Source organism: Dipodomys ordii, unplaced genomic scaffold, assembly GCF_000151885.1.
Source record: "Dipodomys ordii isolate 6190 unplaced genomic scaffold, Dord_2.0 Scaffold175, whole genome shotgun sequence".
In the NCBI taxonomy this organism is placed as follows: Eukaryota; Metazoa; Chordata; class Mammalia; order Rodentia; family Heteromyidae; genus Dipodomys; species Dipodomys ordii.
In genome coordinates this window covers 987,848-1,002,324 of record NW_012267391.1, presented here as the reverse complement: position 1 = coordinate 1,002,324, position 14,477 = coordinate 987,848, and the positions used below count along the sequence as shown (strand labels likewise).

Below are 14,477 nucleotides of genomic sequence, written 5' to 3'. Positions count from 1 at the left end.
ATAAGTAAACTTGTCTGTAGTAGTATTCTAAATATCTTGTTCATCAAATTTCTTAAAAAATTGTTTTATCTGTACTGGAGTTTGAACTCAGAGCTTTGTGTTTACTAGGTAAACACTCCACAGCTTGAGCCATGTAGTCTAAAGTAAAGTAAAATTGAACTAAGAATTGGAAGTGAGAACGAAAATATTGTGATTTGTATACGTGTGTGTGTTTAGCCTTTCCCACTCAAGGCTAGCACTTTACCACTTGAGCCATAGCTTAACTTCTGGCTTTTTAGTGGTTTGTTGAAGATAAAAGAGTCTCACAAACTTTCCTTCCTGGGCTGGCTTTGAATCATGGTCCTCAGATCTTAGCCTCTTGAGTAGGAGGAATTACAGATGTGAGCTACTAGAGCCCTACTAAAATGTTTTTATTTTTGAAAGATATATGAAATACTTTCATGATTATTGATAAGTACTATGCATTTTACGAACTTTTGTGTATGTGTTACATTATTTGACACAACAAAGGTAAAGGAAAGCAAAGGTAAAGGAAGGTAAAGGAAAAAGTATACATTTCCATATCAAATTCATAAGTGAAAAAATAAGGCAACTAATGGATTAAATTTTTTAAATAAGGTAATTAATGGGTTGGGAGGCTCAGACTTCCCAGTCATTCCCGACAGAAAATTTCACTAGCATTTATCTTCAAAATAACTAGCAAAAAAGCAGAGCTAAAGACCCAGCTCTGTTGGATCTAGCTAGAGAACCACTGTAGCTCTGTTGCCCACTATTCTGGAAAGAGTTAACATTTTATGTGTTTATATGATATATTTCATGCTGTATATCTTGAGATTTCTTGCTATAAAATTTAGGCTATTTAGTGACTTTTTGTTGTTGTTATTTTTTCACCCCTTCTCCCTTTGTTCAATTTGACATATCTGCTGATTTTAGGATAAATAATAGCATGATATCTCAAAAATTCTGAGATTTCAATAGTCCTAAGGTAAAGGAAAGAGTAAATACTGTGCAGGTTCGGAAATAATGACTGAGGATCTTGACCAGATGTCACAGGGAGAGTGAATAAAGAAACATGTCAGCCTGGCCTTTCCCATAGCTCTCACTCAGAGTCAGAGTGCTTTGCTAGGGGATCTGACACAGGCTAATAAACCAACTACAGAGGTAATCCTACTTCATCTTGCAATGTTAATGTTTCTTTGTTATTTCTGTAGGCATGGCAATTCCTCGGGATTACCCAGGCAGAGAATGAAAATGAACAAGCAGCCATTGTCGCCCTCCAGAGGTAGATGAAGCTAAATGTAAAATTATGGGAATGGTGGACTTTATCAATGGACTTGCTGTGCTTCCTGTTAGTCCTTTGACCCTTATTAAAAAACAATGTGATAAATGTGGCCGGATAAGGACAAGGATGTCACATATGAATCATACTTACCTCTGGAAGTCAAGAATTTATATAAAATCACGTTCTTAAATCTTACCTTCTAATCTACATAGTATCATTGATACTAGTATCAAAGAAAGTCTACATTAAAAGCAGTCATAAAATAGACTCGTTAAATCTCCTTTTAATTTTCTCTCTTTTTGCAGCATCTAAACATTTTTTGAAAAAATATACTCAAAATTCTGACTGACAATACATTTGGGAGTGGGTATAGGAAGAAAACATAAGTGTACAATCACCCACTTATTTCTTAGAGCTCTGGTTAAATTGTGGAAAAACTTTCTACAAAATAGGCTTGTACTTTTCCTGCCCTTTCTCATGAATTCTTTTACCAGAAAGCTTTACTAAGAAAATATACATAAAAATAGGGATACAGGTGGACCCATTGCAACAATGATATGTATAAGATGTTATGTCAAAAAACCAATTTACAACTTTGGCACAGAGGGGGCGTGGAGCGGGGGGAAAAGGAGGAGGAGATGGGAAGGGATAGGAAGGGGAAACAAAGGTCCTCCTCTGTACAGTATTTTCACAATAAAAAATTACAACAAAAAAAGAAAATATACATACACAAATCTATCCCTATATTTCATACAAATATATATATATGAATGTAAATACAAAATAATTTCTGCTTGTATGAATAATAGAGCTTTGGAATATTAGAATGCCAGCATTCTTTTTTTATTCTTATATTCATAGTAAGTTTTTTATTGTGAAAATACCACACAGAGGGGTTACAGGTAATGAGTACATTTCTTATCAAGCATTGTTGCCTCCTCCTTTGTTTTTCCCCTTCCATCCCTGCTTTCCTATCTCCACCACTACACTGCCCTCCACCCCCACCCTAACCCCCGCAAAAGTTGTAAAGTTCATTTTTTGACATAAATTCCAGTGTTCTTAATCCTTGAAATTTTATTCTTTTATATTCCTATATTTCTACATTTCAAGTTTCCATTGGCACCTCCTTGGCAAAGTGCCTGGGCTTTTGCTCATCTTTGTCAGCTGTCTCCTACAGACAAGAGAAGTGGAAATTAAGAAAGGCCAGGATCACACAAACATTGTGTGACGGATACATCCTTGACTCCAAATCTGGGTCTCTCTGAGAAGTGGTTCTTAACTCTATACACACAAGCATAGTAGAATTATTTGAGAGAGAGAGACAGAGACAGACAGAGAGACAGACAGAGAGAGAGGGGGGGGAGAGAGGGAGAGAGTGGGGGGGGGAGGGAAATCAAAGAAAGGGAGAGAGACAGAGACATAGAGATGCCCAGGTACACTTAGAACCTATGGTTTAATTAGTTATTACTGAGCAACTCGAATTTAAAGTGGATTTAAATTTCCCCAGGTGTTGCTAATACACATTTTTTTCAAATGCTTTATTGTGATTAAGTTATTACATAATTTCCCAAATTTCACAGTATTGTGGAATAGTGATGCTTAGTTAAAGTCACAAACACATTCTAACTTTCATGGGGCAAATTGTCTATTGTGGTCTATGACATTTATGAGTTCTATCAGCTTTGCAATAGTTATTTCTTCCACATTGCGTGATAGAAGTACATTTGTTTGTTTTGCATAGCATCAGCTTGTTCCCTCTTTCCTACTTGTTCCCTCCCTCCCAACACTGCCATTGAGTTGCTTAGTTCATTTTGATCATGTCCAGTGCAGCTAATGTGTCCCACTGTTGTATGTTTTTCCCTGATTCCCTCTAGTTCTGTCTCGTCCTCCTGGTTTCCCTCCGGTGTGCACATATATACCATGTATGTGATCAGCAGCATGTTTTATTTAGTAGTGATTTGACCAGATGAGTGGAAGTCCTTTGTTTCTTAAGTCTTGTTAATTTTATCATATTACCTTACATTTTGGATTTAACATCCGCTTATCAGGGAGACCATATGCCGTTTTTCTCTTTGCTCTTGGTTTACCTTGCTCAACACGATTTCTTCTAGGACATTTAAAATTGAGAATTCGGCCAGTGCTAACATGTATCTGGGTAATGGCAAACAACAGTGGCATTCAGTGCCACCTAGGACTTGCTACTCAAAAGTCTTATCCAGATACTACCCCTCTCACCACTCTCTGAGAGCTTGCTAGACTTGCTACCCCTTGGACACCCACCCCAAGCCTACTTACTAGAATGTATAGTTGTATACAGAACTTCTACACTTTGTGTGTGTGCAGGTACCAAGGCTTACCCACCCCAGGCTTACTTACTAGAATGTATAGTTGTATACAGAACTTCTACACTTTGTGTGTGTGCAGGTACCAAGGCTTGAATTCAGGACTTCACCCTCTCAACTCGCTTGCTTGCTCACATTTCTACCACTTATGCCATGCTGTCAGTCCAGAATTCTGCTGGTTAATTGGAGATGGAGTATCTCAGACTTTTCTGCCCAAGCTAGCTTCAAACTGAGACACTCTGGATTTCAAACTGCCAAGTAGCTAAGATTATGAGCATGAACCACCAGCATCTTTCAGAACTTACACACTTTGAAGTTTGGAAAGTGCTAGAGGACAGTATGAAAGCATGAGGAAGAGCAGCCATAGCCTGTCTCTCCAAAATGGTCATATTAGTAGTCTGAACACATAGAAATTTCTCCTTTCTCTGCAAAACACTACAGAGTTATCTCTGAACATCCAAATTTGGCTCACATCCAGTTTGGGAGAGAGAACATAATAGAGCAGTGTTAAAATAATGATAACCCTTACATCTCATTAGATTAACTGCTAATAATTTATGTGAAAGCATTAGCCATGCTTCCTGTCATTGTAAAACCCCTGGTTAAGATTACCAGAAATGTCAGCCTTCAGGACAATACTCATTTTCTTTTAAATATAACTTTCAAATACTGGCTAAAAACCAAAGCTGATTGTGTTTGTTTTGCTTTCTTTCAAGGTGCTTAGAATTGCAGCCTAACAACTTAAAAGCTTTGATGGCCTTAGCTGTGAGTTACACGAACACAGGCCATCAGCAAGATGCCTGTGAGGCTCTGAAGAATTGGATCAAGCAAAATCCAAAGTACAAATACCTTGTGAAAAGCAAGAAGGGATCTCCAGGCCTTACTCGGAGGATGTCTAAGTCCCCAGTTGACAGGTATCCTTCTAGTATAGCAAGCAGTAAATACTTACATACACAACTAATTGCCTTAAGATTAATTTGTGAACCTCACATCTCACTCCAGGAAGAATAGCACTTAGAAAGATGGATGCTGAGATTTAGGACTTCTTATTAGTTAGCTTTCCAAAATCATTGTGACAAAAGGCCCTGGTAGTCAGCTTATAAGGAAGACATTCTTGCCTTGGCTCTCAAGTTTGGAGGTTTCAATAGTCAATTGGTCTAGCTGCTTTGGGGCCTATGGTGAGGAAGCCCATATGATGGGAGCATGTGGTGGGGGAACCTTCCCACCTCATGAAGCAAAGTCAGATAGGAGGGAGCCAGGATTCCAATGTCCCTTAAGCACATGTTCCCAAGTGACCCAACATCTTTGACCAGGCTTCACCTCCCAAAGCTTCTACCAACTCCCAACAGTACCATAGGCTGGTGACCAAATCTTCAATACATGGGTTTTTGGATGATACCACAGCAGCCATCCTCCAGCCAACCTTGGTAGATCTTATGTATGCATATGATCTACACTCTGGGCACTCACATTTATCTGAGTACCATATTTTATAGCCAAATGTATCTAATTCACCTAAAGGATAGTAAGTACTGGTGCTCTGTGTTTTATAAAATCTAAGGAATGAGTAAGTGGAAGTCCTTTCTTCTAGGAATTTTACTTTCTATCTCAGCAATACTCTAGACAACTTAGCAGCTACAGCACACACAGGCCAGCAGACCATTCCTTGTAAAGGCCTTTCTTGGTACACTCTGTATCTGTCAGCAGTACTTTTTGGGAAAACCGGTTGTATGTTCTAACACTTAGCAATAACAGCCCCATTATTTGGCTAATATAGTTTGTGGAAATTTAATCAAGTCAAAAGGGTGTTAACATTCAGTCATTTATCTTTAGCCTATTTGAAATATAAATCTTTTTTTTTTATCTTGTAGCTCTGTTCTGGAAGGAGTGAAAGAATTATATCTGGAGGCTGCCCACCAAAATGGAGATGTGATTGACCCAGACCTGCAGACAGGTCTGGGAGTGCTGTTCCACTTGAGCGGGGAGTTTAACAGAGCAATAGATGCATTTAACGCTGCCTTAACTGTTCGGCCAGAGGTAAAAAAAAAAAAAAGCCTAACACTGAAAGAAATCATAAGATTCTCTGTAACCAACGTTTCTGTGGGGCTACATTTCATATATTTCATCTACATGCTATTTCTTTCCATTGTTTAATTGGTACTGATTGGGACTGATACATCACTGTGGATATTACCTACCACTGAAATATCTAAAATAGAAATATTAATTATATGTCATCATCAAATACTAACTTCTATTTGATGAAAGAAAGTCATTTTCCATGAAATTTTTAAAATAATTTACTTCACCATGATCCTAGTCAGTGAACACTGGACCATTTTTTAGCCATCTTTCTTCCTCTGCAGAGAAGTAGAGGTTTGTTGTCACCATGGCTGTGGTCGTTAGGTTGATGTGATTTTTGCCATCAGGACTATTCCTTATGGAACCGCCTTGGGGCTACCTTGGCAAATGGAGACCGAAGTGAGGAAGCTGTGGAAGCCTACACTAGAGCACTGGAGATCCAGCCAGGCTTCATTCGCTCCAGATACAACCTGGGGATCAGCTGTATCAATCTGGGAGCCTACAGGTAAAGTATGTAACAGGCAAGACCCACCATGCTCAGGACTAACCTCAGAGGCAGAATCACCTCAGAGGTTATCTGCGAGAAAAGTATCTCTTTTTATCCACATATTTTCCTTTTGCTAACCCTTTCGCCCCTGAGGCAGAGGAACTCGTGGGCTCTATCTGTGGAGAACTTCAACCATTCGGGCATCTTGGGAAGAGCAGCCCACTTACTGGAGAGTGATTCAGCTGTCTGGGATTAGGACAAGTTGTCTAGGTTCTCAACATCCCTAAGAGCAACTTTCTGTGAACCATGAGCAAGCTAATCTTTTTTATTTTCCATTTAAGAGGAGGAGGTCTCCTAATAAGGAAGTCTCCTTATTAGGAGAGTAGTTTAGGGGACTTGGCAACTAACTTCAGAAGGTCCTCAAAGCAGCATTCAGTGAAGCAAAACCAAGAATTCAAGTTTTCTAAACTGAATGTGAATAAAGTTAGAAGAGAAACAAACGAAAAAATTAATGGGTTTATGGTTAGAAATCATTTTCTCATGACTTGTCATTGTCACTCAGGACTCTATCTTCTCTATCGTTACCCATTAACAAGGTCCGTTATTACTTAGGGCAATGGAAATGTGAAGTTATTTTCTTCCTTCTTTTTCTAGTTTAAAAAAATTCTAAATAAACAAATACTATTTTCATTAAACATGAAAACTAAATGTTATTTTTCAACAAAATAAGACCATGTAAACCTTTTCCTGTTCTCAGAAAGAGCCATAGTTTCATTTACAGACAAGTCACAGTTCTGCAATTTACAAGTTTTATAGTGCTAGGCATAAAACTTGAGCTGTCTCCTTGTGTGCATGTGTGGAGAGAAAGACAGAGAATATGAATGAATATCTAGCTGGATGACTGGGCAGGTTAGATGTAAATGAGCAGATGCTCAATACCTAATAAGCATTTATTATTATGACTATAGTTGCCATCATCAGTATTCTTGATTACTTGCTTACATCAATAATCTGAGAATAGCATTTGTTACAAACAAATGCTTTGTATAATTTTCAGCTGTCAAATATTAAGGCCTTAAAAAACAGTTGTTGCATTTTTACTTAAAGGATGTTACAAAGAACATTAGCCATTCAATTATATCATGTTCTCTGTGAAGATTTTTCTAAGATCAAAACCAGGAAGAGCTGAGTGATTCCCTGAGCAGCTGGTTTGTTTGATTTTTGTGGACACTCAACTGTGCTCCTTCAGATGTGTTCTTCACATCCCTGTGCAAAAGCTCAGACTTGAAGCCAAAGCACTTCTCCACAGATCAGCTCTCTGAATCCTGCCTGGCAGAGTCGATTTTTATACTAACCTCATTCCTAGTTTTATCTGGTTTTTCTTAACTGACTTTTAAGCACATTTTTAGGCTTTATATCTATCTATCTATTTAAATATGTATGCATATATAATTCTCTTTTTTATAACACATATATGTAATTTGATGATACACCTGAAAGTAAACATATACAACATGTAGATATTAAATTCAATGAAAAGAAACTTTTTTATAGCTTCTGGATTGGATTTTGCTCATTATAACTGCTTTATATAGAAAATAGTACTTGTGGAGCCAATCAAATATATTGTTGTGGGGGGGAGGAAGAGGAAGGCAGGGATGGTAAGGGGAAACAAAGGAGGAGGCAACAATGCTTAATAAGAAATGTACTCACTATCTTTCCCATGTAATTGTAACCCCTCTGTATGGTATTTTCACAATAATTTTTTTTAAAAAGAAATGTACTCAGTACCATCTCATGTAATTGTAACCCCTTTGTACAGTATTTTCACAATTAAAAAAAACTTATTAAGAGGGGGAAAAAGAAATTTCAGCACCACATTGGAAAAAAACAAACATAATGTTGGCATTCACAGACATAAAATTCATTGGGATAATGATTTGCCCAAGACTGTGACAAAAATGGCATTGGAAACTACTGAAGTATGAAGTTTAAATCCTTAAGTCTCACAAGAACAGGTCAATTTGAGATTGCCGGAATACCTGTTAAATTTCAATTTCAGAAAAATAGCAAATAATTTGAATAGTAAGTATTTCCCAAGTAGTAAATGCTATTGTTCATCTGAAATTAAGTTATAACTGTGTCTTGGATCTTTGCTAAATCTAATCCTGATCAATAATTGGCACATCTCAACTAAGCTTTATACATCTTTAAATATACCAAATGTGGGAAGTCTTGAGAAATGGTAGTTTGTTCCTAATGCAGGGGGGTGAGGGGGGAGGAAGTCAAGTGGAAATCAATTAATGCTAAGAAGTTTCACATAAACAGAAAGTATCACATAAACAAAAAATAACACTCAGTAGGAATAAGGCTCAGAAGGAAACCAGAAGCAGTACAAATATATGCACATGCATGAAAGATACATCCCTCAAGAACTACATGTGTCTATGTATATAGCTGTAATAACTGTTATAGCTATATAACAGTTATTTGTCATCTCACATTTTCCACAAAGAATCAAAGCTAAGTCCTGGTCTGGTGCTGTACAAAGTGGAAATAAAGAAAGGAGACTGTTGGTGTGAAACTTGAGTATACTTTAGAATGTTATATTTTGTTAACAGGAGCTCCAGAGTAGAACTTAGACTAATGAAACTTAACCTTATAAAAAAAAATGAGGAAGTTAATCCCTTTGCTCATAATGCCTTTAGTATTAGTATAAAAATGACTACAAAGTGAATGCTTTTTAAATGAATGGACTTTTCGTTAAACATGACAGCATGCACAAACAAGTTAAAGTTATGTGTGCAATACTTTTGAAAACTTGGAGATTTAACAAGGATTTATTTTAGTTTAACAAGGTTAAAGTAGGGAGAAATAGAAAAGGAGAAACATATCTTGCTCCTCTTGAAGAAAATGGGAATTAAAGACTGAAAACTTTTGATATATATATATATATATATATATATATATATATATATATATACAATATTCTGAATCCTCAAAAGGACAGTTAAGGAACAATATTAGACTATCTTACTAAAAAATCCTTTAGCAACTTGACAAATTTAATAACTCATTCTTCTCTTTCTCTCCAAATACCTCTGTCTCAAGACTGCTCAAGACTGAGAGCATCTAAAGAGGGGGGATTCTAAGGTCTTCTTCCCCAGAGTTCTCACAGGTCTAGGAGTATGAAGGCAAACTCAGAGAGACATTGCTGTTCAAGCTACCACCCCGTGAGGAGGGTCAGAAGAGACTGTACTGTGGATTCCCTTTGCCCATCCATTAATAAATCATTCTACTCTTACTTGAGTGATCAGGAACCCAGAACAAGGGTGACTAGGAAACCCACCCTAATTCTTTGCCCAAGATTACAAACAACATGATTTTCTCCAGCTGCATTTTATGTCCAAGCTGATCTAACAATATGCACAGCATATGCCTAGTTCATATATGTTGGAATTGGAAATCCAGCCTCACTGGGGATTTTTCTTGGATGTTTAATAACTACCTTACTGGATTAAATGAGATCAAGTATGTAAAAAGCTTTTGAGAAAAGTACAGCAGATACAAATGAAGGTGGAATGATTATTCTTGCAGTAATCTATTTTTAAGTGTACAATACAAGGTTAGAGAGATGCAGAACTGCTGGGGAGGCTGACGCCACACAGGGACATATGGTGTCCAGAAGCAGTAGTGCACTAGAACTGCTTTGGCATCTAACTCATCTGTGTTCTTAGGAGTCCTTTATCCTGATAGCAGTTATTGAGAATGTCAAAAGGCTTTTGTTTATATGGCTTATATCCATCAACATTTATAGTATTAGATTGAGAACTTTTTTTTAATTTGATAGAAAACTCATTGTATTTTACTATAAATATTTTATAAGACAATAGCTGTTTTCCAAAACTATGTTTAGAGAGAACAATGACATTATTTCATAGATTCTGAAAATGTCTTGCTCACAAGCCTTGAAAATAAGAAGTTTGTATAAGACTAAATAATTGAGACTCAAGCCCATATAGTCTAAAAATAAAGGCAAGCTCCACCTCGACCTACATCTCATATTTCTAGCAGGAAAAATTACACTACTTTATTTTGAGTGGAGCAAATTCTCTCTCTTAAGATCTACTTATATAAATCCCATCTGCAAATGGATTAAGCCTTTGCCATCATTCCTAGAGTAGGGGAAAATCAAAGGCATGAATGAGTCAGTCAGCAGTGATTGTTCTTACTCCTTTCCATGCGCCATTCCTAAAATAGTTGGCTTCCTTTCTGTTTTAACACAAAAGAATAACAAGAAAATCAGGAAGTTGTTTTTCTGATCATGTAACCCAGAATAGAGGTAATTCAGGATTTTGTACTGAAAGAACTTAATATATTCGTTTAAGCTTGCTACCTCTGAAATTATTTGCATTTTAAGATTTTTCAGATTTCTTTTTCTCCCCTCTTAGAGAAGCGGTCAGCAACTTTCTCACTGCCCTCAGTTTGCAAAGAAAGAGCAGGAATCAACAGCAAGTTCCTCATCCTGCAATCTCTGGTAACATCTGGGCTGCCCTCAGAATTGCCCTGTCTCTGATGGACCAACCAGAACTCTTCCAAGCAGCCAACCTCGGTGACCTGGATGTTCTTCTAAGAGCTTTCAACTTGGATCCTTGAAGGAAAAACAAAAAGAAGTAAACATAAAGAATAATAATCCCTCGCCTGTGTTATTGTACTGACAAGTGAAAAAATATTTTATTATGAATTTCAAAAAAGATATATCAGATATTCAAAAGGCCATGATCATATAACCCAAGGGAATTAGTTCCCACTGACAATGCCCAATCTCTGTTCAGATCCAGAAGCCCAAAATGCTGTAAGCAGAGCCAAGGTCAGATACAAAAGAAGAATTGAAAGACTGAAGATAAACCAAGATAAAGTATGAGTACTCTTCAGGAGTTGCAAGTGTATTGTAAAACATGTTCTTTGGATATCTTGTTTCCATCTGCCCCTGAGGGCAAATCTGAGGAAGTTGTTCAAGGGACTTATGAAGAAAGCCCTGCCTGAGTTGAGGGAATTCAGACTATTTCTAACCTGTCCCTTGAAATTCCCTCTTTCGCAAGACTGAACATAGTTTGGGCCATTGGTGCATGCACATATATTAACTCAACTAAAGACACACATTGCTTACCCCTGCTCCAGTTTTCACTTTTATTGTAGCCCTTTGTTTCCAGAGAGGGAGCTTTGCTGGCAAAAGCAGTTTTGCACTAGAAATTTTTGCTGTTCCCAATCAAAACTTTTCTGGGAATGTATATATGCACTTTAATATCTTACTTATGCCTTGCTGGAGGTTTGTTTTGTTGCTCCAATTTTTAACTTGGGTGTGAAAGGTTTGGGAACTGAGAAGTGTTAAATGGACCAAATAAAATGTTATGGAAAATACTTTTTCATAGTATAGGACTTTGAAGGAGTGTTTTCCTGAAAGCAGACATGACATAGAGTGTGAATATGTCAAACACATATTACTGACATGCATTTTGAAACTGTATGAACATCAATAAGAGACAATATACTGTCTCTTCGTGCATTCTCTGCAGGGAAAAAACCTCGATAAGACCATGCTTTCTACTGAGTTGGCATTAACTTTGCTTAACTGTCATATTTTGCTGGCTTTCTAACTGCCCTGCACAACAATATTCCTTTTAAACTGTTACTATTTGAAATTATATTTCTTGAGTGATAAGTACATTTTTCCTTAAAATGATGTGTTTCCTCAGTTCCATACTAACCTGAACTGTTCACCTTCTTGCACTGTAAGCAATAGATCAATATTTTGTCACTAGATGTTAATGGATGTCTGTGGTTTACTATGAAAAATGCATGCCCCTGTGGCACTTATTTTAAACAGCAAGTATCAGGAATTTTCTATTGGAAGGCATTTTATGTGATTGGTAAATTTCCACTTAGTGTTTTAGAGCATTTTGTGAGTGTTTGGAGCTTGGTAATTATATTGAAAGGTACATTTTTTAAAAGTATTAGAACAAGTATTTGCAAAATGCTAACCAAAATATCATTTTCCCCAGGTCCAGTTCTAGGAAGTTGACCTATTCTTTCTCTCCTTTCATCTTCCACAATCTTCTCCCAACTTTTATATAGTCTTTGATTATGAAAATTCTGTCTATAAATATAAAAATTGAAGTCAGCCAGGGACTGGTGGCTCATGCTTATTGGGGAAGCTGAGATCAGAGGATTGCAGTTCAAGGCTAGCTAGGCAGGAAAGTCCATGAGAACCATCAAAAAGCTGGAAGTGGAACTAGGGCTCAAGTATTAGGACAACAGCCTTGAATTAAAAAAAAAACAAAGGAACAATGTCCAGGCCCTGAATTCAAGCCCCAATACTGGCACCAAAGAAAGGAGAGGGGTGTCAAGACCTGGGGAATTGACTACCAGTGAGGGAGAAATGTGCACACATGCTGAGAGATTAGACTACTATGAGTCTCTGTGTGGATTGAAGTCCAGTAGTATTACCTTAAGCCCATGGGTTGTGAAGGATCCTTAAATTAAGACTGCATGCAAGTCCTTGAGGCTTATCGATACTATAGCCTACTAGCTTACAAAGACTAGGTGAAAGCAACATCATGGTCATAGGCTTTGTTGTTCACCAGTGAAGCCTCAACAGAGTAAAGTAATGGCCCCAACTGGACAGCAGGCATTAAGGCATTCATCCCTGAGCATAAGTGACAACCCACTGTTGAATCATGTTTCTCTAAGTCTGTGCAGACAACTAAAATGCCACAATAGTTTCAAAATGGCACTCTGTAGAATGTTAGGAATTAGAAATAGTCTGGGAAGAATTCTGGGTACCAGTCTCTAGCTCATGACAACTGCCTGCTTAAATATTCTCATCTCCTGTTCCCCCTCCACCCCTCTCCCACCCCCTTCTGTATATTTGCAGACTAGGCAGTTGACTTGAATCCATCAGAGGCCATTAAGAACCTCTGAACAAAGGATTCTCCATGAACCTTTTCTGTCTGTGATGGTCTTCTAGAGGCAACTGAATTTGCAATGATAAAGGTATGCAGCATTCTCTATCCAGCTGTAACTACATACTAGAGATCAATCACAGTTCAAACCCCTAAAGTAATAAGAAGTGCAGCAGTTTGGTTTATTTATTTTATTTTACTATTGGAATCCAAAGTAATTTCAAACTTCAGGAAGTTGTTTCAGGGGAGATATACCCAGTATATCTGCTAGTGTCCATCAGCACTAAAATTTTTTAGTCTATTGTCTGTCAAAACATCCAGAAGTAATGCTTAAAATTTTTGCATTATTTAATAATGCCTTTACAAAATCAAGTAAAATGATCACTTAAAAATGAATGAAACTTCATAGAAAGAATATCACCACATATCAAACAGAAAAGCAAGAATGTTCTTTATTCACTATATAATACGCATTTTAATATGTACACGGTTTGGAAGGCAGAACTGTTTTGGGCATCTCATTTTCATGGCAAGAAATTGTCATTTAAATTGCTCTTTCCAGTCAGAAAATTGTCTCGGGTCCCCTTTGGAGACCCTCTGGGAAAGCTTTGAGCATGTCAGTGAGAAACAACAGGCCAAGAGCTCTTGAAGGGCAGGACTCATTTGCTATATGAGCTTTCAGTTACACTAAGGTACTTTCAGGCACTGACAGTACATTCCATGGAGGAAAGCTCAGAAAGAGCCAGTGATGTTTGCTGAGCTTCAAAATATATAACTATATCTGGTAAGTCATATCTATGTGCCATTCCTAATCTGTGAGGAAGACTGGGTTAATTTCAGTGACCCTGCATTCCCTCTGTATTCTTCAAACATCATTAGAAAACTTTAATAGAAAACTAGGAAGTATGTTTTTTCAGCCAGCATAGATTCCACTAGAATGGCAAATGTGTAATACAGATCTGGGTAGGACATGGTTATGTTCAGAGTGTCAGCTCATAGTCTTTCAAAATAGGGCAATTATTAGGTTGGTCATTGGGCCTATGTCTAAATTCTTATACAGATGAATCTTTCTTGCCACACAAACAAGATTGGGACAATAGTACTAGTCTTATTTAAGGCTCTTAAACTCTTTCCCCAGTAAATTGTCCAAGAGTTCCTGAGGCATATAGAGGAAGCAAGAGAGTCATTTTGTGTGCCTTCCTCATTCACCCCTGGATCATTTCCAGAAAACTAGAGTGAACTTCAAGGTAGTTGTTGTACTGGAATTGATGTGGTTGTTTAAAGACCCCTTGAAATGCTTCTAGAAACATCCTGGAAACAGG

The 14,477-nt window shown here is 37.4% G+C and overlaps 1 protein-coding gene across 6 annotated transcripts in view; it reads left to right on the top strand.

Annotated features, from left to right (window-relative positions):
• The window catches only part of Pex5l (peroxisomal biogenesis factor 5-like), a 232,388-nt gene extending 220,762 nt beyond the window's left edge, over positions 1-11,626 (top strand). For all 6 annotated transcript variants that reach the window (XM_013033677.1, XM_013033678.1, XM_013033682.1 and 3 more), the window contains 5 exons: positions 1,212-1,282; positions 4,341-4,538; positions 5,496-5,661; positions 6,054-6,211; positions 10,645-11,626. In XM_013033677.1, the coding sequence (XP_012889131.1) occupies positions 1,212-1,282; positions 4,341-4,538; positions 5,496-5,661; positions 6,054-6,211; positions 10,645-10,849 (798 nt within the window). In that variant the 3' untranslated portion in view covers positions 10,850-11,626. The remainder of the gene's footprint in view (positions 1-1,211; positions 1,283-4,340; positions 4,539-5,495; positions 5,662-6,053; positions 6,212-10,644) is intronic.
• Positions 11,627-14,477: the final 2,851 nt, after the last annotated feature.